This window comes from Lepidochelys kempii, chromosome 1 (assembly GCF_965140265.1).
Source record: "Lepidochelys kempii isolate rLepKem1 chromosome 1, rLepKem1.hap2, whole genome shotgun sequence".
Lineage (NCBI taxonomy): Eukaryota > Metazoa > Chordata > Testudines > Cheloniidae > Lepidochelys > Lepidochelys kempii.
Genome location: NC_133256.1, coordinates 349,994,575 through 350,022,445, shown reverse-complemented (window position 1 = coordinate 350,022,445; position 27,871 = coordinate 349,994,575). Strand labels below are relative to the sequence as shown.

General features: G+C 58.3%; 2 protein-coding genes and 1 non-coding gene across 3 annotated transcripts in view; 1 reads left to right on the top strand and 2 right to left on the bottom strand.

The window, feature by feature from the left end:
* SND1 (staphylococcal nuclease and tudor domain containing 1) overlaps nucleotides 1-27,871 on the bottom strand; it is a 505,775-nt gene that overhangs the window by 53,272 nt on the left and 424,632 nt on the right. The gene's annotated exons all lie outside the window — the stretch shown is intronic.
* LOC140905687 (U7 small nuclear RNA) lies at nucleotides 670-729 on the bottom strand. Its single transcript, XR_012156925.1, has one exon. It is a non-coding gene; the product is annotated as a U7 small nuclear RNA (small nuclear RNA).
* On the top strand, nucleotides 18,621-23,729 carry LRRC4 (leucine rich repeat containing 4). The gene has a single exon (XM_073329020.1). It carries the CDS (start codon nucleotides 20,306-20,308, stop codon nucleotides 22,241-22,243), a length of 1,938 nt encoding a protein of 645 aa, XP_073185121.1. The 5' UTR covers nucleotides 18,621-20,305; the 3' UTR covers nucleotides 22,244-23,729.

Genomic DNA, 27,871 nt, shown 5'->3' with positions numbered 1-27,871 from the left:
CACACAAGCAACGCTAACTCATCGTGGGGGAGAACTCCACCATCCCAGCACCACTGACCAACCTGCAACCTCCGGGGTCTCTGGCCCCCAGCAGCGGTGACCTCCCTGCAGCGTAATCAGGCTGCCAATCCCGGCGAGTGGCTCTGTGCAGATCCCAGCAGCCACGAGGAGCGACCAATGGGCATCCTCTGAGTCTGCAGCCCCCGAAAGATGTGGGGAAGGAGCCCTGCTCTGATGGCTGCATGACTGACGGCCAGATGGGGTCTCAATGGACCTGTTCTGCTGGAGGAAGGAGCAGACTTGGTTGATTTATAACCTCCACACTGGGGTGTTTAAAGACCCCCTGCGCCAGGCTCACCTGCCGTTCCCTGCAGCCACCTTTCCCGGTATTCATCCCCAGCAAACCGAACAGGCAGCAGAAAAGGGACCCAAGCACTGTCCTTGTTGGGAAAACGCTGCGTTAGCGAGTGCCCTATGACCGAGGAGACGCACAAGGGTGGGAATACGCCCTGATTAAGCCGGCTCAGCAGCCTTGCGAGGCTCTGGGAGGGGCTATACAAGCTTAACACAGCAAGTTCCAAACGGTACAATGGCTTTCTTCACGCCGGTCGGCTTTTGCCAAGCCACAGTGCGAGGAAAATCAGAGATCCCAGCCCTGCCCTGTCGCATGGGGGCTCCACGCCCCAGCACGGAGCCTGCAGGACAAACTCTGGCAGAGCATTACCAGCTTTCCCGGCCACGCTGCCTCGGGAGGTTGGGTTGGTCTGGTTATGGTGCTGGTGCCCTGCAGGGCATCCATGCCACCCGTCCCCGTGCTCAGCACCCACAGTTAGAACTGGAGTTTCCAAAGAGCCCAGCTCCCATTTAGGCAGGCTAGTAAGCAGCCAGGTCTTGTGATGGGCTCAGAGGCGCCTCCCATAGGCACGGGAGACTGGCAGAGAGAGTGGCATCCAGCCTACCCAGCTGGCACACCCATCCTCCTAGCATCTTTGCCAGCAGGCTGGCTAACCTAGTGAGGAGGGCTTTAAACTAGGTTCTCCGGGGGAAGGAGACCAAAGCCCTGAGGTAAGTGGGAAAGCGGGATACCGGGAGGAAGCACAGGCAGGAATGTCTGTGAGGGGAGGGCTCCTGCCTCATACTGGGAATGAGGGGCGATCAGCAGGTTATCTCAAGTGCTTATATACAAATGCACAAAGCCTTGGAAACAAGCAGGGAGAACTGGAGGTCCTGGTGATGTCAAGGAACTATGACGTGATCGGAATAACAGAGACTTGGTGGGATAACTCACATGACTGGAGTACTGTCATGGATGGTTATAAACTGTTCAGGAAGGACAGGCAGGGCAGAAAAGGTAGGGGAGTAGCACTGTATGTAAGGGAGCAGTATGACTGCTCAGAGCTCCGGTACGAAACTGCAGAAAAACCTGAGTGTCTCTGGATTAAGTTTAGAAGTGTGAGCAACAAGAGTGATGTAGGGGTGGGAGTCTGCTATAGACCACCGGACCAGGGGGATGAGGTAGATGAGGCTTTCTTCCGGCAGCTCACGGAAGCTACTAGATCGCATGCCCTGATTCTCATGGGTGACTTTAATTTTCCTGATATCTGCTGGGAGAGCAATACAGCGGTGCATAGACAATCCAGGAAGGTTTCGGAAAGCGTAGGGGACAATTTCCTGGCGCAAGTGCTAGAGGAGCCAACTAGAGGGGGCGCTTTTCTTGACCTGCTGCTCACAAACCAGGTAGAATTAGTGGGGGAAGCAAAAGTGGATGGGAATCTGGGAGGCAGTGACCATGAGTTGGTTGAGTTCAGGATCCTGACGCAGGGAAGAAAGGTAAGCAGCAGGATACGGACCCTGGACTTCAGGAAAGCAGACTTCGACTCCCTCAGGGAACGGATGGCCAGGATCCCATGGGGGACTAACTTGAAGGGGAAAGGAGTCCAGGAGAGCTGGCTGTATTTCAAGGAATCCCAGTTGAGGTTACAGGGACAAACCATCCCAATGAGTCGAAAGAATAGTAAATATGGCAGGCGACCAGCTTGGCTTAATGGTGAAATCCTAGCGGATCTTAAACATAAAAAAGAAGCTTACAAGAAGTGGAAGGTTGGACATATGACCAGGGAAGAGTATAAAAATATTGCTCGGGCATGTAGGAATGATATCAGGAGGGCCAAATCGCACCTGGAGCTGCAGCTAGCGAGAGATGTCAAGAGTAACAAGAAGGGTTTCTTCAGGTATGTTGGCAACAAGAAGAAAGCCAAGGAAAGTGTGGGCCCCTTACTGAATGAGGGAGGCAACCTAGTGACAGAGGATGTGGAAAAAGCTAATGTACTCAATGCTTTTTTTGCCTCTGTTTTCACTAACAAGGTCAGCTCCCAGACTGCTGCGCTGGGCATCACAAAATGGGGAAGAGATGGCCAGCCCTCTGTGGAGATAGAGGTGGTTAGGGACTATTTAGAAAAGCTGGACGTGCACAAGTCCATGGGGCCGGACGAGTTGCATCCGAGAGTGCTGAAGGAATTGGCGGCTGTGATTGCAGAGCCATTGGCCATTATCTTTGAAAACTCGTGGCGATCGGGGGAAGTCCCAGATGACTGGAAAAAGGCTAATGTAGTGCCAATCTTTAAAAAAGGGAAGAAGGAGGATCCTGGGAACTACAGGCCAGTCAGCCTCACCTCAGTCCCTGGAAAAATCATGGAGCAGGTCCTCAAAGAATCAATCCTGAAGCACTTGCATGAGAGGAAAGTGATCAGGAACAGCCAGCATGGATTCACCAAGGGAAGGTCATGCCTGACTAATCTAATCGCCTTTTATGATGAGATTACTGGTTCTGTGGATGAAGGGAAAGCAGTGGATGTATTGTTTCTTGACTTTAGCAAAGCTTTTGACACGGTCTCCCACAGTATTCTTGTCAGCAAGTTAAGGAAGTATGGGCTGGATGAATGCACTATAAGGTGGGTAGAAAGCTGGCTAGATTGTTGGGCTCAACGGGTAGTGATCAATGGCTCCATGTCTAGTTGGCAGCCGGTATCAAGTGGAGTGCCCCAAGGGTCGGTCCTGGGGCCGGTTTTGTTCAATATCTTCATAAATGATCTGGAGGATGGTGTGGATTGCACTCTCAGCAAATTTGCAGATGATACTAAATTAGGAGGAGTGGTAGATACGCTGGAGGGGAGGGATAGGATACAGAAGGACCTAGACAAATTGGAGGATTGGGCCAAAAGAAATCTGATGAGGTTCAATAAGGATAAGTGCAGGGTCCTGCACTTAGGACGGAAGAACCCAATGCACAGCTACAGACTAGGGACCGAATGGCTAGGCAGCAGTTCTGCGGAAAAGGACCTAGGGGTGACAGTGGACGAGAAGCTGGATATGAGTCAGCAGTGTGCCCTTGTTGCCAAGAAGGCCAATGGCATTTTGGGATGTATAAGTAGGGGCATAGCGAGCAGATCGAGGGACGTGATCGTTCCCCTCTATTCGACATTGGTGAGGCCTCATCTGGAGTACTGTGTCCAGTTTTGGGCCCCACACTTCAAGAAGGATGTGGATAAATTGGAGAGAGTCCAGTGAAGGGCAACAAAAATGATTAGGGGTCTGGAACACATGAGTTATGAGGAGAGGCTGAGGGAGCTGGGATTGTTTAGCCTGCAGAAGAGAAGAATGAGGGGGGATTTGATAGCTGCTTTCAACTACCTGAAAGGGGGTTCCAAAGAGGATGGCTCTAGACTGTTCTCAATGGTAGCAGATGACAGAACGAGGAGTAATGGTCTCAAGTTGCAGTGGGGGAGGTTTAGATTGGATATTAGGAAAAACTTTTTCACTAAGAGGGTGGTGAAACACTGGAATGCGTTACCTAGGGAGGTGGTAGAATCTCCTTCCTTAGAGGTTTTTAAGGTCAGGCTTGACAAAGCCCTGGCTGGGATGATTTAACTGGGAATTGGTCCTGCTTCAAGCAAGGGGTTGGACTAGATGACCTTCTGGGGTCCCTTCCAACCCTGATATTCTATGATTCTATGATTCCTCCAGCCATGCAGCCAAGCACTGGGATCTCACCCACGGGAGCCACAGAGGGTCTGTCCACATCGCATGGTAAACCTGTGTCTGTGGGACTGGATGTGTGCACTTGGTGTTTCCAAGCTCATGCCCGAGCGTGCGCACTGCATTGCAAACCCGAGTCTCCAGCAGCCGGACCCTGGTGTCTCAGACATGTTAACGTCCACACTGCACGGAACAGACCTTCTGACTCGGGGCTGAGGCTTGAGTTGCGTCCACACTGCAAAATGACAGGGCTTGGACCTGAGTCGCAGAGGGACTTGCCTCTGCCCCCCACCTGGCAGCGTCCTAGGAGCCAGGCCCTGTACTTGCTGATCCCTCAGGTTGACTTGTGTGTGGACGGGAGTGGGGTTTGGGCTCAAACCCGAGTCAGAGCCCAGGCTAAGGGTGCAGAAGCAGATACACTCAGAGCTCAGGTGTGCTAATGGGGACACACCAGAGGCCAAAGCCCTGCGGAAGGAGACCAGGAGAGTTGCGGGGGTGGGGATGGGGGTGTGGAGAGGGGCAGGCCCCCATTACTGGAGAGCCCTGGGTGGATGAGATTCTGGGAAGCAGAAGCAGTTACATCTGACTGCTGCAGGGGAAGGGGGTGCAAGGTTGCTCCAGCAGCAGCCCCAGCCTAGGAAGGTCTGTCAGGTTATATTAGCACCAGAGACTTGGCCCGACCGGCAGGCGAAAGAACAGCATGTTCCCCCTCCTCGCACCCACACTCGCCCTGGCTCCACGGGTCCCCCCGGGCAGCTCCAGCGGCACAGCCATGGCAGGAGTGCTAGGCTCGGTTCTGGGCGTGCATGCAGAGCGCGCCCAGCCAGCCCCGCACCCCAATGACACGCCACCGCTGCCCGGGCAGGCCCACCAACTTCCCACCCAACCCTGGCTGTTAGGAGCACAGGAGAGCCAGGGCCAGCCCAGCACCCCCCACGGGTCGAGCCGCACCGGCGGGCAGATTTCAGGGCCGGCCCAGTGCAGACACACCATGATATCAGCCCAGGGACAAAGCAGCCGCCAACGCCCACTGTGCCGCACGCTCTGCACCGTGGGCAGTGCCCGTGGGGGGAACCTCTCTGGGTGGGTGTTCCGACCTCAGCTGCTCTGCCCCCTGCAGACGTGGGCTCTGAGACGCCCTGGCAGGCAGGAGGCCGAGCTGTGCTCCAGAGCTACAGCAACGAAGAATTAAATTTACAAGCGATGAACTAGGGGCCCGGACTACCCACTACCCGGGAAGCTACCCTGATCTGTAAGCCTTGGCACTGCTGGAGAGCACCGGCCACCTCCTCCCCTCTCCTGCACACACCAGCCTTCAGCACGTGTCCCCTTCGGATGGGGGCACCAGCGCCCTCTGCCAGGGAACCTGCCCGCGGGACGGGTGGTCGCTGGTGTCTGGAACTGGCTCCTAGCTGGGCGGGGGAGGCGACCCCTTGCTTGGCACCCTGCCCCACACCATTCAGACCCTTTTCTCCAGCTCAGCCCAGTTAGCAGAAACTGAAACCCTACAATATCCAGCGCGTCGACCCAGCTGAGCCTTCCTGCCAGAGCCCCACGCCCTGGCCCGCGAGCAGCGCAAAGGGCAGGCTGTCTCCAGGACCTGCTCGGAGGGAAGAGGCCCATGGATCGATAGCGTGGCGTGTGCGCTCGCTGAGTCAGGGACCCCAACTCCCTGCAGCCATAGCGACACCCTGGGATTTCCAACAGCAGCCTGTCTTCAAGCAGAGTCTAGAAACCCCTTCCTCGCTCAGCAGCAGCGAAGGAGCGGAGCCTGGGTGCGTTCGTGATTATACTACACTCGGGCGGAGCACGCAGTGGGACCAGGCCCCCATGGTGCCGGGCGCTGCACAGACACCTGGAGAGGTAGCCCGCCCCCCATAGCTCAGAGTCTGCACAGACACGGAATGGGGGTTACTACTCCCTGAGCACTGAGACAGCCGGCGACAGGCCCGGGACAGTGGCGGAGCTGTGGAACACGCCCCGCTGGTGCCTTAGCCACCAGGCCCCTCGTCCTCTCCCAACAGGGTGCAAGCCACCCAGGATCACCGTCACCCTCCACCATGGCCAGGGAGCTCAAGTGCCGCTGGGTTCTGCCCTGACCCCGAGTTCAATTCAGAGCCCGGCGTTCCAGGGTACAGGCCCCTTCTTGTATCGAGACTGATGGCCCCGTTCCTGGACGCACGACTTTCTGTTTCCCCAAGCGCTCTGGGGGATGCACCGGCCCCAGCATTATTTGTTGCTCCAGCCGGTACTGGGTCATCCGCCACGTTTCCAGCAAGGGCTCTCCATTTCCTTGGGGAAGATTGCTGAAGCTGCTGAATGGCACTGGGCTGAGCCCTGACCCTTGCAGGACCTCCGGGGGACACCCAGTCCGATTTACAGTTACTTCTTCAGAGCCAGCAGGTGGCCAGTTTTACCCCATTTGATACGGGGCGCAGGGTTTTTTATGGTGTGAATGTTTTTAATCAGAATGTTGAGGAAGGCAAGTCAGATGCCATATAAAGTCCAAGTTGCCACAAACTCATGTCTCATCACAGACCCAATCACAGTTGCCCAAGACCCATTTCTGTAATGCCAGGCGGACTGGCATTGATTATGCTGCCATCCCTTAATTCAGCCAGTGCGTCCCATATCAGCCTTTCCATGATTTTGCCCAGGATCAAGATCAGGCGATCCAGCCTATAGTTACTCAGCTCATTCCATTTGCCCCTTTCACACAGTGGCATGTTAGCTTTTCCCATCCCTCTGGGATTTCCCCAATGTTCCACGATTTGTTAAACATCAGCGGCTGAAAGAGCCGAGTCTTTTAATACTCTTGGGAAGCCAGTTATCTGGTCCAGGCTATCTAAAAACGTTTCACTTTAGCAGTTACTATTTAACACCCCACCTCATTACTGGAGCGAGTCCGAGATGGGAGAGATGCATTCCTGTTCCTCCCTCCTCAGCCCTGGCTCCATGGGCTCCAACAGCCCTTCCAGATCAGTGATGGGGGCTTCCAATCTTGCTGCCCATACTTTAAACATCTCAAACAAATATCCTCGTCTCCAGGGGCCCTGCTGACTCAGGAGCATGGGGGAGAAGGCAGGATTTACCCAGCAGGAGCAACAGAATGGGGTCTTCCGAGGCCACAGCAATCGCACCTCTGAGGGAACAGGGTATTGCACCCCCAGGAGCACAGAAGCACCCCTATACAGTACTGGCCGAGCAGCCAAGGGAATTGCTTACCCAGCCACAGAGTGCAGCTGCAGGAGCTGCTTATACAGTGACCCCTCATCCGGCACTGAGATTTGGCCCCTCTGGGGTGGGACGCAGTGGCTGTTTATACAGGAAACCCTCACCCGACGCTGAGCTGCAGCCCCTCTGGGGTGGGGCACGGCGGCTGTTTATACAGCGACCCCTCGCCCAGTGTCAAGACACAGCCCCTCTGGGGTCCAGGTCCTACCCGATCACTCCAGTGGGGGGCTGAGGAGCAACTGGAGGCAACCAGAATGAGGCCTGAGAAGGGGCTCCCTGGCAGGTGCAGGGTGGGGGTGGGGAGAGAAGGTCCACCCTGATCTGGGGCACAGGTTCACTTGCTCTCTGGGCATTTGTTTTAGCCCCTGGTCGCCCCAACCCTCCTCACAACGCCCTGAAAAGCAGAGCTTCTGCTCTTGCAAGCGATCGGAGAAGGCAGCCTCTCCCCCACCGCCAGCCACCTCCTCTGCACACAGCGCAGATGTCAGCAGCGAGGGGGGGACACAGATAGGCAGCTCCCGAGAAGAGGGGCGGCGTGAGCACCCCACCGTGAACCTCTGAGGCACAGGGGATGCCAGCAGCAGGCGCGGGGGCGCCGGTACCTCGCAGCCCTATCCAGAGCCTGGCACAGCTGGTAGTTCATTACGGTTACTGCCATCCCGCCATGGCTGAGGGGCCCCGGCAGCCGGCTGGCAGCTCATTACGCGTGCTGGCTAGCCTCTTGGCGGGGCTGTCACCGAGTCCCCGGGCGATGCTCTGCAGCTGCTCCCTACGAAGCCAGGCAGGACTCTGGGGAAGTCTCCTCTCTGGGAGCAGCCTGTCTGCAGGACACACAGCTCCCCCGGCTCCACCTTCCTGCGTCTGACCTCGGAGCGTTCAGCCTCCTCTGCCCCTCCGTGACCCTCCGCGGGGTCCTGGGGAAGCCAGAGGGTCCTGCCCCCCAACTCCGCAGTCAGACGGGACTCTCAGCCAGCCGGGAAAACAGAGGCTGATTAGACGACAGGAGCATGGCCTCACACAGAGCTTGTAGAGACGGTGCATGTGCAGGCCCAATGGACCCGCTCCTGAAGTTCTCCACAAGCAGCAGCGCGGGGATGCAGACACACTTCTGGCGGAGCACCCATAGGGATGCTGCTGGGAGAACTCCCCGGTTCCCAGCCGCAGCCAGATCGTCCTCCTGTTAAAGAGCTCGGCGGAAGAAATGGAGCCGCCCTGCTAATCTCCACTAATCCTGTAAGCGGGAGTTAAAGCCCCCACACACAAGTGGATTTGCAGAATAAGGTTCCTTGCAAAGCAAATGACATTAGTCGGCTTTCAACTGAAAGAGGAGAGCGAGATGCGGAGCACGCCGCGATGTGGCAAACCGGTGCCCTGGAGACTGCCCCCTCCTGGCCAGACTGGCACAGCGCAGGCCTTAACACGTGTAGAGTTTGGCTCTTTCGTAATCGGATGCGCCCTAGGCAAGCTCTGAAATTTGCACCTATAAATAATCTGGCCCCCCTGTTACCCTGAGGCCAAGCCAAATACCCGCAATGGCAGAAACGTAACTGAGCTCTCCAGGATCCCACCCACCCAGGCAAGGGGAGAGAGATGCCTGCACAGTGCACAATGCAGCAAGTGACCTCCGGCTGCTACACAATCGTGCTCCAAAGGTTTTCGCTCGCACAGGGGCAGCAGCTGTGTACACGCCCACGCCCCCCTCCACTCTGATCACCACCAAGTGGCAACGCGACAGCAGCTCTACGTCACAGCTCAACTCTTCCACTGAAACTGCGGAGAGTTCAGGGAGGTGGATTTTACCCAGTCATGTCACTTAATGCTCAGGACCTCAAGTCTGTCAGCACAAAAGCCAAAGCAAGCCCAGCACCCCACAGCACCACACTGGGGCACTGACGCAGGACTCAGACGAGCGCACCCCGCTCCCTGCAGCGCTGGGGTATGGGGTCGGCACTCTGCCATGCTGGGGTTTTCCTCGGAGGTCTCCTCTCCGCGGCCTGGCCCGAATGATCCTTGCAGCGCAGCATTCCCCAAGTGGCAGTGATGTGAACCCGGAGCGTGGGCGTGGTGTGTGTGAATTGTACATAGATCCGACAACACAAACGCTGGCCCCAGGACTCAGCTCTGCAGGCCTTGGCACTGCTTAGAGCTGCCAACCCAGACACAACTTGCTGTCAAAAGCGATGCCTTCCCTTCGCCAGGCTGAGTGCGGGGAGCCCTGTCCGGACTCTGGCCCACTCTGATGGCCAGAAGATGCTCAACAATCCTCGGCAGGAGCCCTCTCTCAAACCTCGCCAGCAAGGGACAGCGTGATGGGAGGGGGAGGGTTAACGGGAGAGCAGGCCTAGAGCAAGGGAACACGCCCAACAGCTGGTGCTGAGGACACGGTTCCCCACCTCCAGGGAAGCTCCCGCACCGAGCACAGGCCTGGGGCAGGGCATGGCAGCAAACGGCCAAGAAGGTCCTTAAAGCAGCAGGATGCATGCAGGGCATTCCTACCCCTGGCGGGAAGGGACCACTTGGCTCCAAGGTGGGACGGGCGTGCCAACACCCTCCGTGGGTATGAATGGCTGGCATCTCCTCTCCCGCCGTGCTGCCTCGTCCCCCAACACGGAACCCAGTGCCACTCCACTGGCACTCCCGGACCGGGGGAGCTTTGGCACCGGGGCGAGGAGGGGTGTTTAGGGCAGGAGCAGTGGGTCATACTCTGCTGCAATGTCCTAGATTAGGAGACATTGGGCACAGCTCCAAGCGGAGGTTTTGGAGCCTCAGCCCCTCCCTGCCTGCAATTACGTGCGCCTGGTTCCCGCCGCTGAGTCGGGGACAATTGAACTCCTGCGCTCTGCCGTGACAGCGACCGGTCACCACAGAAACACCCTCAGAGTGGTCAAGGCTATCCCCGAGCACCACACCACCATGTCTCCCATGAGACCCCACTCGGAGCCGCCCGATCCCAGGAGGCCAGTGCAGGAAGCCAGGCCTGGGGCTGAGGCATGGCTGTGGTGCTCAGGAGCTGCTGTGTGACCCGGCTCACACCAAGTCAGCAGAAGCGGATGATACTAAACTGGGAGGAGTGGTAGATACGCTGGAGGGGAGGGATAGGATACAGAAGGACCTAGACAAATTGGAGGATTGGGCCAAAAGAAATCTGATGAGGTTCAATAAGGATAAGTGCAGGGTCCTGCACTTAGGACGGAAGAACCCAATGCACAGCTACAGACTAGGGACCGAATGGCTAGGCAGCAGTTCTGCGGAAAAGGACCTAGGGGTGACAGTGGACGAGAAGCTGGATATGAGTCAGCAGTGTGCCCTTGTTGCCAAGAAGGCCAATGGCATTTTGGGATGTATAAGTAGGGGCATAGCGAGCAGATCGAGGGACGTGATCGTTCCCCTCTATTCGACATTGGTGAGGCCTCATCTGGAGTATTGTGTCCAGTTTTGGGCCCCACACTTCAAGAAGGATGTGGATAAATTGGAGAGAGTCCAGCGGAGGGCAACAAAAATGATTAGGGGACTGGAACATCTGAGTTATGAGGAGAGGCTGAGGGAGCTGGGATTGTTTAGCCTGCGGAAGAGAAGAATGAGGGGGGATTTGATAGCTGCTTTCAACTACCTGAAAGGGGGTTCCAAAGAGGATGGCTCTAGACTGTTCTCAATGGTAGCAGATGACAGAACGAGGAGTAATGGTCTCAAGTTGCAGTGGAGGAGGTTTAGGTTGGATATTAGGAAAAACTTTTTCACTAAGAGGGTGGTGAAACACTGGAATGCGTTACCTAGGGAGGTGGTGGAATCTCCTTCCTTAGAGGTTTTTAAGGTCAGGCTTGACAAAGCCCTGGCTGGGATGATTTAACTGGGAATTGGTCCTGCTTCGAGCAGGGGGTTGGACTAGATGACCTTCTGGGGTCCCTTCCAACCCTGATATTCTATGAAGCAGAGAGGCTAAGAGTCCTGACTGCTCTAATTACTAGCCCACACTCCCCTCCCAGAGCCTGAACAAAACCCAGGAGTCCTGACTGCAGCCCTCCTTCCCTCTCCGCAGAGTGGGGCGGAGCAGGGGAGCCCCAGAGATCAGGGTGGGAGGCTGGCAGGCAATACTTGCAGCATGCACCCCCAGGGGCCCCCGCACACCCAGAGGCCCACTTCTGAGAGAGCAGCGCGGGCTGGACGATCCCAACGGACAAAGAGCCAGCCTTCCACTTCACTGCTGCAGCCACGCAGAGGAGCATGCCGGCCCTGCCCTCCGGGGGCTGTGTGGGCATCTAGTGGCTGGTTAGGCGACAGAGAGATGGCTCTTAGAGCAGGCTCCAGGAGAAGGCACCGCAGGCCACATCTAAACCAGGCAGGGAAAATGGCCACGTTCTGACCCTCCTAGGGCCTGGCAGCGCCGCGGATGAGCCCGGGAGCGCTGTTGCATTACAGCAGTGCCGAGATCGGGGGCTCCCTGGGCAGGGCGCTGCAATGAGAGACCAGACCGGACCTGCACAGCACACGACCAAAGAGCTCAGACCGGAAAGAGGGAGCACCGCTCCGCAGGAAGACTAGTGACCTGCCCTGAAACTGACCCCTACCCCCGGCACCACTAGGACCCAGTTCTGCGCCCACAGCAATGTCCAGTCACCTGCTCACCGCTCCAGCTGGGACACGCAGCTTTCAGCCCTGCGCCGATCCTAGCAAAGCCGCTGAGCCCGCAGGCGGGACACTCTGCCCCTGGGAAAGGGAGGGGAGCCTGCTTTTCCACTGGACCGCCCCGCCGCAGGCAGTGTTGCCAGGCTCTGGGGAAAGATGTGTCCAGCTTCCCCAGGCTGGCAGACTGCTATGCCACCCAGGGACCATGACTCAAACCCTTCGCGGCCCTGCCTGAGAATGCGGGCTCCGGGCTCCCCACGGGGCGTGTGCTTTCCCCTCCAGAGACCACGGAGGAGTTCACACTGCAGCATGCACAGCTAGCCTAGAGACAGCTGGGGGCTCAGACAACCTGAGCCCTTGGCCCGGCAGGACTTGGACAGGAGAGGTCAATGGGATCCCCAGCTCTCCTCTGAGCCAGCCTGACCCCAGCGAGGGGGCACGGTGCTGCCGGAAGCCCCTTCAAAACCAACAGCCTGACCACTCGGGGCCAAAGATCCCCGGCCATTTTCTGTAAAAGCCGCCGCTGGTTTCCCTGGCCTGCCCACTTCCCACCTGGGGAAAGCCCTCCCGCCCGGCCCTGTCCCCTGGAGAGAAGATCCATCACTTCCTGCCCCAGCTGGCCCTCTGCCCTGCTGCAGCGTGGGGCTGATGACCAGCGGCTGGGTTCCACCCCAGAATGGATGCATCCCCGCGGTGAGTGCACAGGCCAGGCTGTAACCCCGGGGATCTCCCAGGACCACTGGGGTGGGGGAAGGCTCCCTCGGGACAGGCCGCACCTTGTGTGAGATCCAGCACCCAGGGCGCACTGCCCGTTGGGCTGGTACTGGAGGTGGAAGCGCCTCCATCCCAGCTGGCACCCCGAACCCGCAGAGCTCCCCAAGACAGAGATTCTGAATACTCAAACCTTTGGCAGCACCTCCATCACCAGGACTCGGGCGACTCTAAAGGGGCTGGCCGAGGCTGGGATCCGGTTCGGGAACTGTGGGGCTTTCCACAGAGGGGCACGCTGGCTGCCAGGCACCCCCACCCCCCGCCTCCGCTCATGTGCATCCTGTTACATGAAGTAGCATCACCTGTTACAAAGCTAAAGGCAAACTGAGCCGTGATAAGATCTTTGCCCCCTTCCTAGACAGCACCATGATCTAGTCGCGCCTGACAGCCGTATCCCTGCCCTGGGGACGGGCCAGAACCTTTCACCGCAAAGGAGGCGGCGCAGATGGGGCCTCGCCTCACCCGTGTGCAGAGGGCAGACGGCAAAACTCCTGTCCAGACCCAGCTCCCGCCATGTCACAGGCTCCCTGGGTGACGCTGGGCAAGCCACAGGATCTCTCTGGGCCTCTGTTCCCAGCTCTATAACGGGACAGCTCTTCCTTTTGTCCTGCCCACTCTGACTGGGGCAGGGGCTGCCTCTCATTGTACATCTGGGCAGTGCCTGGCTCAATGGGGGGCCCCGGATCCTGGACGGGGTCCGGGCAGCTCCCGGCTCAACGGGGAGTCCCGGATCCTGGACAGGGTCTGGGCAGCTCCTTGCTCCTGGGGGCTCATCACGGTGCTACCACAGTATAAACAAGAAGCAATCATCCACCACATCCAGTTTCCACTGGTGTTCTCCCGCAATGCACAGGGGCTCTGCCAGAGACTCAATGAACATCCACCATGGACCTGCTCCCCGCAGCCAGGAACCTCCCTGTCGTGCCCTTCCGTGGGGTTGGAGCTGGAGAACCTGCAATGGGGCATATCTGCAGGGCCCAGCCCGGGGTGCTGGTCGGGGACCAGTTCTCCTTGGCGCTTCACCACCACAAACACCAGTAAGCAGGGTGCAGCAAGGCAGGGACATGGCAGCACGGAGCCTGGCAGGGAGCAAATAGCCGCTATCTAAGCCAGCCCAGCGCGAGCTCAATTCCTGCCCCACCACCCGCCAGGGCTCAATTCACTCCTGCCCAGCCGCTTGCTGGGGCGCGGTGGGCGTGAGTCAGGGATGAAGTCAGGCAGAGCAGATGCTTGCACAGAGCAAGGCTGGGGAGGAGCAGGGGAGAGCGATTCCCCAGACAGAATTACATCCCATTACTCTCCACCCGACATAGCCAGCCCGGCAAAATTAGCCCGATCTATCTTGGTGCCGGCAGGGCTCCCACCACCACGGCGTCGAGTGCCACCAAGTATTTAAAAATAGCAGCCCTAATCACCCCCTCCCCCCGGCAGCCTGCCATCAGCGGAGCCGGCTCATCTCACAGACCCTCCCAATCCATTACAGGCGCTAGCAGGGTCCCCGCCCTCACCAACTGGCACCTCGTTCCACGCTCTGCTTCAGAGGGGAGCTCCAGCGGGCCCGGGGTGTTACAGGGGGGAGGAGGCGGCCCACTCCTGCAGAGATCAGAGGAGATCCCAGGCTATTCCGCCGGCCTGGGGAGAGGCCAGGGAGGCACAAGGCCAACAGCCCCAGGGACCATTTATTTTGATTCATGACACACATTATAAACGCAGCCCGCGACCCAGTGGCTGCTCCTCCCCGAAGAGGCCATCAGCCGCCCACTCCTCCCCCAGCCCTAGTCATCGCTAGGGCCCTCCCTCCCCGCTGCTGTGCAGCATGACCAGAAGGTCCTCAGGTTGGCAGCAGATGGGGCGGGGCAGGAGTTCCAGCCAGGGGTGGGGTGGGGGGGCTTCTGGAGAATGTCCAGCTGGCAGCTCCTTCTCCGAGACTCACGGGAGCTCCAGCTCTGTCTCTGACCCCTGTCACGGCCGGGTCCCTCCACACAGGCCTCATCCGGCGCCCGAGGCTCCATGCAGTGCAGTCGTGTCACTGGCTCACAGCTGCCCAATTCCATGCCCGTTCCTTGGTGAATGTAAGAGGCAGCCCCGTGCGGCGTGCACGACAGGAGCCTACGCCCCAGCTGACAAAGGGCCTGGCCGACAGGAGCGAGGCCCAGGGCCGATGGGATTGCTGTGCTCACCTAGCCGGGGGGAAGATGGGAAATGCCGGCTGAGAAGACGCTGCTGTGTGATGCCAGATAGCCGCTGGACTCCCCAGACCATGAACTCCGACAGCACACGGGGGCACACGCCCTCCGTACCAGGGATGGGCACAAACCTAGCTCTCCCCTGCCCACCAACAGCCCCCAGCGCCAGACAACCACCCTCTGTGCACCCAGCTCTGCCTGCCAACAGGACACAGAGCGACATGAGAAATCAGTCTGAGCTGCTGCATTCACGCCGGGCTAGGTCCCCGCTAGCCAGTCAGCCCCTCCCGGAATTCACAGTCCGTTTGGGCCCGCTGCTCACGCCGTTTTGGTGTGCACCTGCCTGAGAAATTTCCCCCTAGAGTGACCACAGCTCTGCACCCAAGGGGGTCTAGCTAGCCACGGGAGGGCACAGTGACTGGATTTCTATACCGAGTCGTAACGATTGTGCATGGAACTGGGACTGCATCCTGCACACACAACTGTGGCTAAGGGCACAAAACCCACACTGCACCCCCATCTCATTGGCAGAGCAGAAGCGACAGCCAAGTGATGGGACCCGAGCACTTTGCATTGCGCCTGGATAGAGCCTTTGTCCCAGTACAACGGGCTCGCAGGTGCCGTACGTGTGCCCCGACGGCAGCAGAGAGATTTCAATGCTTATGTGTCTCAACCACAGCAGCGTGCGACACAAGACAACCACAAGGTGCGACAGACCTGCCTCCAGGACCCAGCTGGAGCATGCGGCAGCACCGGTCCCTCCTCTCCAGCCAAACCTAGCGTGGTCACAGGCATCTGCCTGGGCGCTCCAAGGGCACTCCGCTTCAGGGTCCCCCAGAGATCCAACTCACCTCCCCTGCTTTCTGGGAGCACTTGGAGAGGTGGTGCAGCCAGGCCGCCCTGCTTGTCAATACGGCTTCCCCACCCTCACCGGCAGGCTGCCTGTTACACGCAAAACACTACCCTAAAGGAGCGAGACGGTGGCCAAGTGGAGCACTCAGAAGCCAGGAAAGGCCAGGAGTCACCAGCCAGAGCGCTGCGCCCCTTTCTGAAGCATGAGATGGGCTGGTCACTGTCCCAGGCTGTTCCTTCCATAGGCCTCCCGCCTCCGTCAGCGAGCGACCCAGGCCCGATTTCACGTGCCCCAGGCTCCCCCGCACCGAGTGAACATTTATTCCTTGCCTCCTGGGCGTTTCCATGGTGCTCTCACCGCAGAATCCAAGCACTTCACACACGTTAGTGGATTTCTCACCACAATTCCCCGGTGAGATTAGGGGGGGATTATCATCCCTGTTTACAGCTGGGGGCTGAGACTTGCAGAGATTAAGGCCAAAATTGTCAAAAAACATCTGTTAATTTTTGGCACCCCACTCGAGACACCTAGGGGCTGCTGTTCCAGTGTGCCTAGCAAGTGCATAGCACTGTTCAAAGCACAGCAACCATTGACTGCACTTCTCCGGGTCTGCCCCCCGGGGCGCCCGGCGAGAGAGGAGCCCCCAGCTCAGGGCCAACTGAGCATTTTCCTCTGTGACTTGTCCAGCGTCGCACGAAATGCTGGGCAGCGGCTGGGGGAGAATGCAGTTCTCCCGGGCAGCATTCGACTGCCTTCGCCGCGAGACCTTCCTTTCTCTTCCGGCATCCCGTGCCTCTGTCCCTGCACACCCACGTCTGCAGCAAATGATGCCGGGGTTCTGCAGACCCCAGCCTCCTTCGCTGCCCCGCCCTCAGGCACCTCTGGGGCGGGGTGGAAAAACCAGTGTGTGATCCTATCATTAAAGCCAGTGATCGCCCGAGGGCATAGAGTTCAGGTTGCACAACCCACCTCAGTTGTGGCCTTCCCTGACTGCAGAGGGCTCCACTTCGCTCCCTTAACGTTCTCGTCCTAGGGTTTTTGGATGCAATGTCCAGTCAGGCAGGAGCAGGTGCTCTGCAAACCCAGGGCGCTGCTCCAACTCCGAGACCACCCCTCCCGCCCATCACATCCCGTCTGCCCCGGGGGGGAAAGGCATTAACCCCAAGGCTGCTTGGGGGACAACTTCTCCCCTTCCCTGCTCTCCCGACTGGGCTAGGAGAAGCCATGCTGCCAGGCATGCCAGCTAGGAATGCCCGCCAGCCACGCAACAGGGTGCCCATTGCATTGCCAAGCCAGTCCTGCCACTTTCCCAGCCTCCCCTTGGGGGCGGCGGAGAGCTGGGCTTGTTCCGGTGTGACCCACAGGTGGGGTGGGGTGGGGTAGGGCCTGGCGGAGCCAGCTGTGGGCGCGAGAGACCTGCAGCCCTTTGGGATCCTGGCCTATCGTTGAGGTACCGATCAGCCGCGTGGAACGTCAGCTGAGAGCCCCCAGCTGGCAAGGCAGCGTGCCTGGCCTCCCTGGCAGGCCCTGGCAGATGGGGACGTGCTGGCTAGCCAGCCAGCCCCGGTCACGATGGGATCCGGCCACGAGGGGCACAAAGGGGCCTCACAAACACCCCAGCCTGCTGCCCCCCAAGAAGGGAGCCAGGCTGCACACACCACTCCTGGGGCATGGGGAACCAGAGAGGGGCTGCAAGCAGCATCACAGCCTCCCCCCCGCCCCTACCACTGCTCTCTCCCCTGCCCCTCCACACGAGGCTACAAGTGAGCTGCCCTTGCCCCCGAATACAGGTCAACTTCAGAGCTCCCAACCTTTCCCAGATCACAAGACGGGGGCAACTCCAAACACCCCCCACCCATCCCATGGTCATGGGACAGGGGCGATTCCAGACCCCCTCCCCCGGAACAGGGTGAATCCAGACACACACAAACACACACCCAGTCACGGAACAGGGCGACTCCAGACACCCCCACCCTGGGTCATAAGGCAGGGTGACCCCCCCACCCTGGGTCAAGGGACAGGGCGACTCCAGACACCTCCCCGCCCATCCCGGGGTCACAGCACGGGGTGACCCCACTCTCTGCCACCCGATCATAGGATGGGGCAACTCCAGATACCTCCCTCCCGCCAAGTTCAAGGGATGGTGCAGCTCCAGACCGCCCTACCCCTCGGGATCACAGGATGGTGGTGACTCCAGACACCTCCTGCCCATCCTGGGGTCAAGGGATGGGGAGACTCCAGATCCCACCCCTGGGACGGGGTGACTCCACACATACACGGGTCATGAGACAGGGCAACCCCCGCTACTTCCTCCCCCCACGGGGCCACTCTCCCCCCGATGATAGGATGGGGTGACTCCAGACACCTCCCTCCTCCCAAGTTCAAGGAATGGCACAACTCCAGACCCCCCCTCTACCCTTTGGGGTCACGGGACGATGGTGACTCCAGACTCACACACACACACGGGGGGGGGGGGGGGAGATGGGGTGACCTGACAACTGCCCCCCAAGGTCCCGGGACAGGGCAACTCCAGACACCCCCCGCCCAGCATTCCAGGGTCAGGGGACAGGGCGACTCCAGACACCCCCCGAGCCATTCCAGGGTCACAGGATGGGGAGAATCCAGACACCTCCCCCACCCCCCGGATCACAGGACGGGGCGACCCCACTCCCCCGCCGGTCACGGGATGGGGCGACGCCTGACACCCCTCCTCCCCCTGGGGTCACGGGACGGCGCAGCTCCAGCCACCCCTCAGTACCCTTAAGGGCTATGGGCCAACTGAATTCAGAGACCCTCCCGCCCCCAAGCCCTGGGACATGGCCGTTCTACCCCCAAGCCACCCAGCCGCACGCCCCTCCTCGGCGGAACGCGGGCACCTGGGAAACCGGGGGGCGGGACAGAGCCCGTGGGGGAGGCAGAGGAACGGGCTGAGCCCAGGCTTCCCGGCTGCCGTGCTGCCTGCGTCTGGCCCTGCGCCGCCCCCTGGCCCAGGCCTCCAGGCGGGCCCCCGGACAGCAGCCCGCTCCGCGCTCGGCAGGGCATCGCGGGGCCTTTCCCCCGAGAGCCGGGGGAGCGCCCCGTCCGCGGCCACCCTGCCTCCTGTTGCAGCACCCACCGAAGCCGCTCCTCCCGGCAGGCACGGCTCCCTGGCCCTCCGTGCAGGGAGCGAGGGAGGGCAGCCTGGCCGTTAACCCCTGGAGGGAAGGCGGAGGAGGGGGAGGCTGCGAGCCCTGCATCACGCTCCCGCTCTGCCCAGCACACGATGCGTCAGCAGCACACCCGCGTTCCCACTGAAGGACAAAAGGATGAGAGCGCAGCCTGCCCGGCTGCCGCCTGCATCAGCACCGCCGCGGGGAGCCCGGGCGCCGGGGGAGAGGGCTGCCGCCGGCGCGGGTAGGAAGGGAAGATGTTACCGGGGTCCGGTGCCTCTCACGCCGCCGCCGCTGCCCCGCCTCCGCCTCCTCCCGCCGCAGTCGACGGGCAACAAAGACGTTAACGGCACCGGAAGGCTGGCGCCCGACCTCACCGCCTCAGAGCCGCGGGGGAGCCGGCCGGGGCCCCGGGAGGGGAGCCCGCCGCCCTGCCCATCCTGCGCCGGGGCTCGGGGCTAACGCGGGGCTCGGCGCTGGTGCACTCCCCCCAGCGAGACAGCGGCACTCCAGAGCGGCCCCCCCGCCGCACGGCCGCGCGCCCCCCTCCCCAGGGAAGCCGCCGGGTCGCCGCCAAGCGCGAGGAGGCTGCAGCCGGGCCAGGCACCGCAGCCCCGCACGCGGAAGAAGGGGGGGGGCGTGCAGAGTGACCCCTTGCCCCAGCTGCCAAGAGCGACCGACCACGATGGGCTGCCGCTAGCCTCCGGCGATCCCCAGCAGAGCCCCCCGCGGGGAGGGGGGCGAGCACAGACCGAGCGGGGCCAGAGGAAGAGGCTGGCAAAGGGGCAGCGAGCAGAGAGCACGATTCTCTTTGGTTCCTTGTCTGGCTGTTCCCGGCGGGGGCGGGGGCCGGGGGGCCGGGTGCATGCTCCGGCCATGGAGCACCAGCCCCAGCAGCTGCTGGCAGCAGCCGGCGCTCGGAGCCAAGGACAAATGTGCAAAGCGCTGGCAGAGTTGCTCCCCGGGGCAGGAGGGAACCATGCACCTGCCTAGCCGAGCCGGCCTCACCTCCCGCCGGGCTCCTGCCACGCTGCTTTCCCAGCTCCTGCTCTGGATTTACTAGGAGCCATTTTGTCTTTCACCCCCCTTCCCCCTCCCCCTCCCCCTTATTCCCCTTTGTTAATTCAAAACTGAACCGGAGAGGGGACGGGGAGGATGGAGCGGCGTCCTGCGGTGAGAGCTTAAAGAGCAGCGCACAGACCCCTTCCTCCCCAGGCAGGTGCCAATTACAGAGCAGGGGCTCGGCTGGGGGGGCTCGTGCTTTGCCTTGTTTCTTATTTATTTTTCTTCACCCCATTTTCCCCTGATCCCCCCACCCCAGCTCCCTCCCTCCCCCCCCGCCCCTTTGTTAGCTGGCGAGAGGAATGAACAGCTGGTTTAAGCTGGGGGAATAGGGCCCCTTCTCCTTTCTGTGCCAAATCCCGGACGATGGTGAATTATGTACGTGCCACATCATGAAGCTCTTGTGGCAGGTAACTGTGCACCACACCTGGAATGCTGCCCTGCTCTCGGTCGTCTACCTCACGGCGCAGGTGTGGATTCTGTCTGCAGCAGCTGTCTGGGCCGGAGCCCCGAACTGCCCCTCCGTCTGTTCCTGCAGTAACCAGTTCAGCAAGGTGGTGTGCACGCGCCGCGGCCTGGCGGAGGTCCCTCAGGGCATCCCTTCCAACACCCGCTATCTCAACCTCATGGAGAACAACATCCAGCTGATCCAAGCAGACACCTTCCGGCACCTGCACCACCTGGAGGTCTTGCAGCTGGGCAGGAACTCCATCCGCCAGATCGAGGTGGGTGCTTTCAATGGGCTGGCCAGTCTCAACACGCTGGAATTGTTTGACAACTGGCTGACCGTCATCCCGAGCGGGGCCTTTGAGTACTTGTCCAAGCTGCGGGAGCTGTGGCTCAGGAACAACCCCATCGAGAGCATCCCCTCGTACGCCTTCAACCGGGTCCCGTCCCTCATGCGCTTGGACCTGGGCGAGCTCAAGAAGCTGGAGTACATTTCTGAGGGGGCTTTTGAAGGATTATACAACCTGAAGTACCTTAATCTTGGGATGTGTAACATTAAAGACATGCCAAACCTCACGCCCCTCGTGGGGCTGGAGGAACTGGAGATGTCGGGGAATAACTTCCCTGACATCAAGCCAGGATCTTTCCATGGGTTAAAGTCTCTCAAGAAGTTGTGGATTATGAACTCCCAGATCAGCCTGATTGAGCGGAACGCATTCGACGACCTCACCTCGCTGGTGGAGCTCAACCTGGCCCACAATAACCTGACCTCGTTGCCGCATGACCTTTTTGCCCCCCTGAGATACCTGGTGGAGCTTCACTTGCACCACAACCCCTGGAGCTGCGACTGCGACATCCTGTGGCTCTCCTGGTGGCTGCGGGAGTACATCCCCACCAACTCCACCTGTTGCGGGCGCTGCCATGCCCCGATGCACATGAGGGGCAAGTTCCTGGTGGAGGTGGACCAGACTTCCTTCCAGTGCTCCGCACCCTTTATCATGGACGCCCCCATGGATCTAAACATCTCGGAAGGACGAGTGGCGGAGCTCAAGTGCCGGACTCCCTCCATGTCCTCTGTGAGGTGGTTGCTGCCTAACGGGACCATTCTGAGCCACGCGTCTAACCACCCAAGGATATCCGTCCTCAATGACGGGACCTTGAACTTCTCCCACGTTTTGCTAACGGACACTGGGGTTTACACGTGCATGGTCACCAATGTGGCAGGGAACTCCAACGCCTCGGCCTACCTCAACGTGAGCACGGCCGAGCTCAACACTTCCAACTACAGCTTCTTCACCACCGTCACGGTGGAAACCACAGAGATCTCCCCCGAAGACATCTCCCCGAAATTCACTAAGCCAGTGCCAACGACTTCGACAGGGTACCAGCCGGCGTACACCACCACCACCACCGTGCTGATCCAGACCACCAAAATGCCCAAGCCGGTGGCGGTGCCCACAGCGGATACCAGCGACAAGACGCAGACCAGCCTGGACGAGGTGATGAAGACCACGAAGATCATCATCGGCTGCTTTGTGACAGTGACGCTGCTGGCGGCGGCCATGCTGATTGTCTTCTACAAACTTCGCAAGCGGCACCAACAGCGCAGCACGGCGACGGCCGCCCGGACCGTGGAGATCATCCAGGTGGACGAGGACGTGCCGGCGGCCCCGGCGGCCCCGGCCAGTGTATCAGGTGAGGGGGCGGTTGTGTTGCCTACAATTCATGACCATATTAGCTACAACACCTACAAACCGGCACACGGGGCCCACTGGACAGAAAACAGCCTGGGGAATTCGTTACACCCCACGGTAACCACCCTCTCTGAACCGTATATAATTCAGACCCACACCAAGGACAAAGTACAGGAAACTCAAATATGACTTTTTTTCAGAAATTATAAATGCAATAGAATGCACAAAACAAAACAAAAAAAAAAAGACAGCAACTTTTGTACAGAGTGGGGGAGAGACTTTTTTTCTTGTATATGCTTATATATTCAATCTATGGGCTGATAAGAGAAGCAGATTATATTAAAATTAAAAAACCTATTTTCTAACTTGTAAGTTCTATTTAAAAAAAAAAAAAGAGGGGGGTGGGGGGGACAAAATCAAAATACAAAATGAAAAAGATGCCAGAATGACTTTCTGGAGTGAGGCTGAGAACACAACTAGCCAAGGGACAGGCGGGAAGCGGGGGAAGGAAGTATCAGTTTTTAGAAGCTGCTCCACAGAACGCGGTAACACAAACCCATTTCTCTAAAGATCTTTTCTTAAAGCCCAACATCGATATTTACAGATTTATCTTATTTAAAAAAATAAGGAAAAAAACGCACCAAGAATTTGTACTGTGCCAAAATGTTACAAATGCAATAATGGGTTTTTTGTGTGGGTGGGTGGGGGAGAGATGGACAGACCGTGGGGCTAAATATATATATGTATTAAAGAAAAAAATGCCAACATTTGCCATGTATCTCAATAGGGCTGTGCGTGTGCCCGTGTGTACCGGCTCCGTGGGTATCATGTAACCCAACAGAGCTTCTACAGAAAGAGCAGTGAAAGAGAGAGAAATTGGCGTCGCTCTCAGTCAAACGGTTCCACACTGCACCAGATTCCTGCAGTTCAGTTTAACCCGCTGTGCGCAGGGAGCGTGTGTGTGCGCCTTTGACTTTCCCAGGAGGGAAGGGAGCGAGGGAAGGTTAGGTCAGGTTGGCTAGAGGGGACATCCAAGCAGGTAGAGGGGGGAGCGGGGTGTGTGTGTGTGTGTGTGTGTGGCTATGGTGCAGGAGAGCTGACAGATGATTGTAGACCATGCTCCAATTTTATGATTTTTTTCCATCTTTTTTAAGGTGGCAAGAGATGAAGCTTTTTCCCCCTCCCAAACTGCTGGGGTTCCCCAATCAATTGAGGGCTCTTTAGATATCTGTCAACTGGTGGGGGCGGGAGGGGTGGGAGAAAAACAGACCGGAGCTGCTGCAAGGCAGAAATACTCTCGTTTATAGAAATGCAACCAGATTACGCATGGGGGAATCGTCATATTGCCAGAAAGTCTCTTGCTCACGCGAGCATCTGGTGAACCCTAGAAGGGGGAAAAAGGCTCTCCTCCCTGTCACATTTACCCCCCAAAGCAGCCCGTGAAAGGTGTTTGGGGAGCAGGGGAGCATTGGGGGGAGGCCGTGCGCATTTCCTTCTGGTCCATTTAAACAATGTAACTACTTTCCTTTCTTATCTGAGCTTTAAAAAACAAAGTGAAAGGATTCAAATCTAAAGGGTGAGAACAGAAAGAGCAACTTCAGAACAATCTGACTGTACTCTGAGAATCAAGTGTATTTTTGTATTTTAATAAACATTGTTCAAATTTTTAATGAAATGTCCCTAACGGATTAAATTGACCAGCTGACCCAAGGAGGAAATCAAACAGAATCAAATCCAAAGGGTTTTGACCTGGTACTGGTCAGAAAAGTGGGGGGATAGGGGAGAAAAAAAAGTATTGAACATTTTTAAAGCTGGCTGTAGCCTCTCCTCAAATTAAACAAAACCACTGTGAGCGCTAGCAACCGCAGCTGAGTCCAGCATCTTCCCGGCTGGTGCAGGGCCCTGGTCTTAGTGGGTGCCCAGTGAGGAGTGACGAGCCCTGCTGAGTTGCCGGAGGAGAGGGGAGAAATAAATGCAACCTCATCAAACCGCCCCCCACCAAGCAATAAGCCAGCTCCCCGCCCCCTTCCCCTGGCTTCGGGATTGCTGGGCAATTAACGCTTGCTCAGGGTTCCCAGCAGCTCTCTCCATCGCAGGGTATTAGATTACCTGCCTGTCTGAGTGCTATTTACATTCACATCCTAAACAAGTTAATGGTGCCCGGAGGGCTGGCTTCCTGAATGGGAGCCTGGTGGCTTAGCAAGGCGTGTGTTAGCATATTGGTGTCATAGAGGGGGAAGTCCTGGAGCAAGCCGGTGGGCGCAGGGAAGCAGCTAGGATGGTGAGGAAGGCCAGAAAGTGGCTGGATGGATGGACAGACAAGACAGCCTGTGCTCTCTCCCCAGCCTCACACATGTTAAGCTGCAGATGCTGACAGCCCCCGGCCTGGGCTAGTTTACATGTCAGAATTAAATTGTACAAGGACTGGCAGGATCTTATTAAAAACAAGAAAAAGGCCAACCCAGTGCAGGGCTAGCTGACGGCCTCCCTCACTCGGGTCCTGCTCCCTGAACCGGAGCCTCTGAATCAGGCCGACCCCTTCTGCAGGGAAAGCACCCGGCTGTCAGTGCTGGACTGATTAGAAGTTACGCAAGGAATCCATGGGGCAGGGGAGGCCACCCGCTGATTGCATGGAGACCCCTTCAGCAAAAGCCAGAGCAGGCAGCCATTGCGCAAGTCCATTAGCTGGCGTGAGTGCTGCACCTCAATAGACTCGGCCAGCAGAGAAATTGTACTGAAAGGAAATTCTCCCAGGGAGCACAGGCCGTTTGAAAAGCAGCTGGGAGGAAGAGCCCGTGCCTGGTGCGGGGGCTCTGCAGGCGGCGAGGGACGTGGGGGCTGGAAGGAGAAGTGCAGAGGGACAAAGCCCATTAGCTGTGTGTGTCAGGGGGAGGAGGGGATAGCCCTGCTGCTAGGAGCTGCAATGGTGGGTCTCCTGGCCAATGGTGGGGGATCCTGCATTAGCCCTTTTCTCAGCTGCCTTCTCCCTGGCTCCAAAGCGAGATCAGCAGCACAAGCGTCCGGCTCTAAGATGCTGGACCCTCCAGCCACGTAGGGATTTCATCTTGTCCCCACGCCAGGAGATGGGCTCCGGGAGAGGGCTGCTGAAGGGAATTTCAGCACTATGAGGGCTATTAAAGCGACCGTCTTTAGTCACCATAATGGGTCACGGCTTGATCCTCCCAAAATCTGTCCTAACCATGACGGGCCAAAGCTCTCCAGACTCTGAGAATGAGACGTAAGGAGCAAGCTCCCTCCACCCTCGGTCACTTTCTTCGTGCCAACCGATGCCAGCTCCTCATTGTGCACTGGCCAGACGGAGCTGCCGCCTGAACGCACAGTTCTTTTCCCAGGGACTCCTGCCAGCTGGGCTTGGTCCACACATGGGGGCTGGAAAGGCCTGTGTCATAGAATATCAGGGTTGGAAGGGACCTCAGGAGGTCATCTAGCCCAACCCCCTGCTCAAAGCAGGACCAATCCCCAACTAAATCATCCCAGCCAGGGCTTTGTCAAGCCTGACCTTAAAAACTTCTAAGGAAGGAGATTCCACCACCTCCCTAGGTAACGCATTCCAGTCTTTCACCACCCTCCTAGTGAAAAAGTTTTTCCTAATATCCAATCTAAACCTCCCCCACTGCAACGTGAGACCATTACTCCTTGTTCTGTCATCAGCTACCACTGAGAACAGTCTAGAGCCATCCTCTTTGGAACCCCCTTTCAGGTAGTTGAAAGCAGCTATCAGATCCCCCCTCATTCTTCTCTTCCACAGACTAAACAATCCCACTTCCCTCAGCCTCTCCTCATAAGTCATGTGTTCCAGTCCCCTAATCATTTTTGTTGCCCTCCGCTGGACACTTTCCAGTTTTTCCACATCCTTCTTGTAGTGTGGGGCCCAAAACTGGACACAGTACTCCAGATGAGGCCTCACCAGTGTCGAATAGAGGGGAACGATCACATCTTTCGATCTGCTGGCAATGCCCCTACTTATACATCCCAAAATGCCATTGGCCTTCTTGGCAACAAGGGCACACTGCTGACTCATATCCAGCTTCTCGTCCACTGTCACCCCTAGGTCCTTTTCTGCACAAGTGCTGCTGAGCCATTCAGTCCCTAGTCTGTAGCGGTGCATGGGATTCTTCCGTCCTAAGTGCAGGACTCTGCACTTGTCCTTGTTGAACCTCATCAGATTTCTTTTGGCCCAATCCTCCAATTTGTCTAGGGCCCTCTGTATCCTATCCCTACCCTCCAGCCTATCTACTTCTCCTCCCAGTTTAGTGTCATCTGCAAACTTGCTGAGGGTGCAATCCATACCATCCTCCAGATCATTTATGAAGATATTGAACAAAACCGGCCCCAGGACCGACCCCTGGGGCACTCCACTTGACACCGGCTGCCAACTAGACATGGAGCCATTGATCACTACCCGTTGAGCCCGACAATCTAGCCAGCTTTCTGTCCACCTTATCGTCCATTCATCCAGCCCATACTTCTTTAACTTGCTGGCAAGAATACTGTGTCCACCGGCCATTCTGCAGAGCTGCAGAGCCAGGCGCTTGGGCATGGAAGGCAGGATAGGGTCCAGTTCCCTAGCCAGACACAGGTGAGGCAGTTAATGCTGTGATTTATAGGTTCCCCTGCTGTAAAATATTAATTTGTCATTAAACGAGAGAGGGGCTAAATCCATGAATGAATCACTCACAAGCTTGTTCCAGGGGAGGGTGCGTGCTGCAGGCTGCCGTGCGCGGGGCTGGGCTGGTGTGGGAACGAGACAGAACAGGCCAGCCAAAGCCAGGCCTCACCTCTGGAGTGGTCCCTGCTCTGATCCGACCCTGGCCGTCCTAGCGAGCCAGCTGCCTGCCCAAACACCCCGTAGGGCCATGGGCCAGGCTGGCAGCTGCAAGGAATGGGATCACTGAGCACCCTCATACCGCCATGCAGCGGCTATCATCAACAGAGAAGTTCCCCGTGACTGGGGGGGACGGGAGAATCACTAGTGCTGATCCAAGCCCAGAGAAAGTTAAACCTGTCCCCACTTGCCCTGGGACGCTGCAAGGAGAGGAAGTCCAGCCAGACGACAATGGCAGCCAAAGAACAAAGGACTTGCCAGGCCACCACACCCCGCCAGGGACTTGGGGATCGCAACCCACAGAAACAGGGCAGTGGGTGGCTGGCTGTACCCAGAGAGTTCCTGCCTTCCTGACCTAAAGACAACTTTTGCCAAGACACCACATCCAGGAGGAGCCTTGAGCTAAACCCCAAATCAACCTGCAGCCCTGTCAAGGCCCCAGACTCAGCGGAGCGAGAGGGATCCCCTCCCTCTAGGAGCCAGCGTGCTCTGGAGAAGGGGAGGGCTCATTTCCAATCTCCTGGCAAATGGCCCCACCCCTCCGCCAGCTGGAGGAAGCACAGCCAGGCAATCTCCGGGAGTCTCCTCCTGCAGGCAGGGGCACTGATACCCCAGCAAGACTTCTCACTGGACACCTGCTGGGGGGTAAGGCTCTGTCTGCAGAAAAAATGGCCTGCTGAACCCCAGGGGCGAGGGTGGGGAGTCACGGCCCCTGAGACAGGATGGCACTGGGCTCAGCACAGACTGGTGAGCCTCCCCATTCTCTCTAATTAAAGAACAAATTGCTGAGTGTTTCCACCCACCTCAGCATTTTGGGGTCATGTGTCTAGGGAGCATGACTGTTGATTTTGGCTCTGTGGCAGGAGCCTGCCAGGCACATGGCCAGGTCCAAAGGTCTGACTCTCAGGACAGAGGCCTGGGCCAAGCAGGAGAAGACTGTGTCCTGGAAGCGAGCAGGGCAGGCTGCGTGT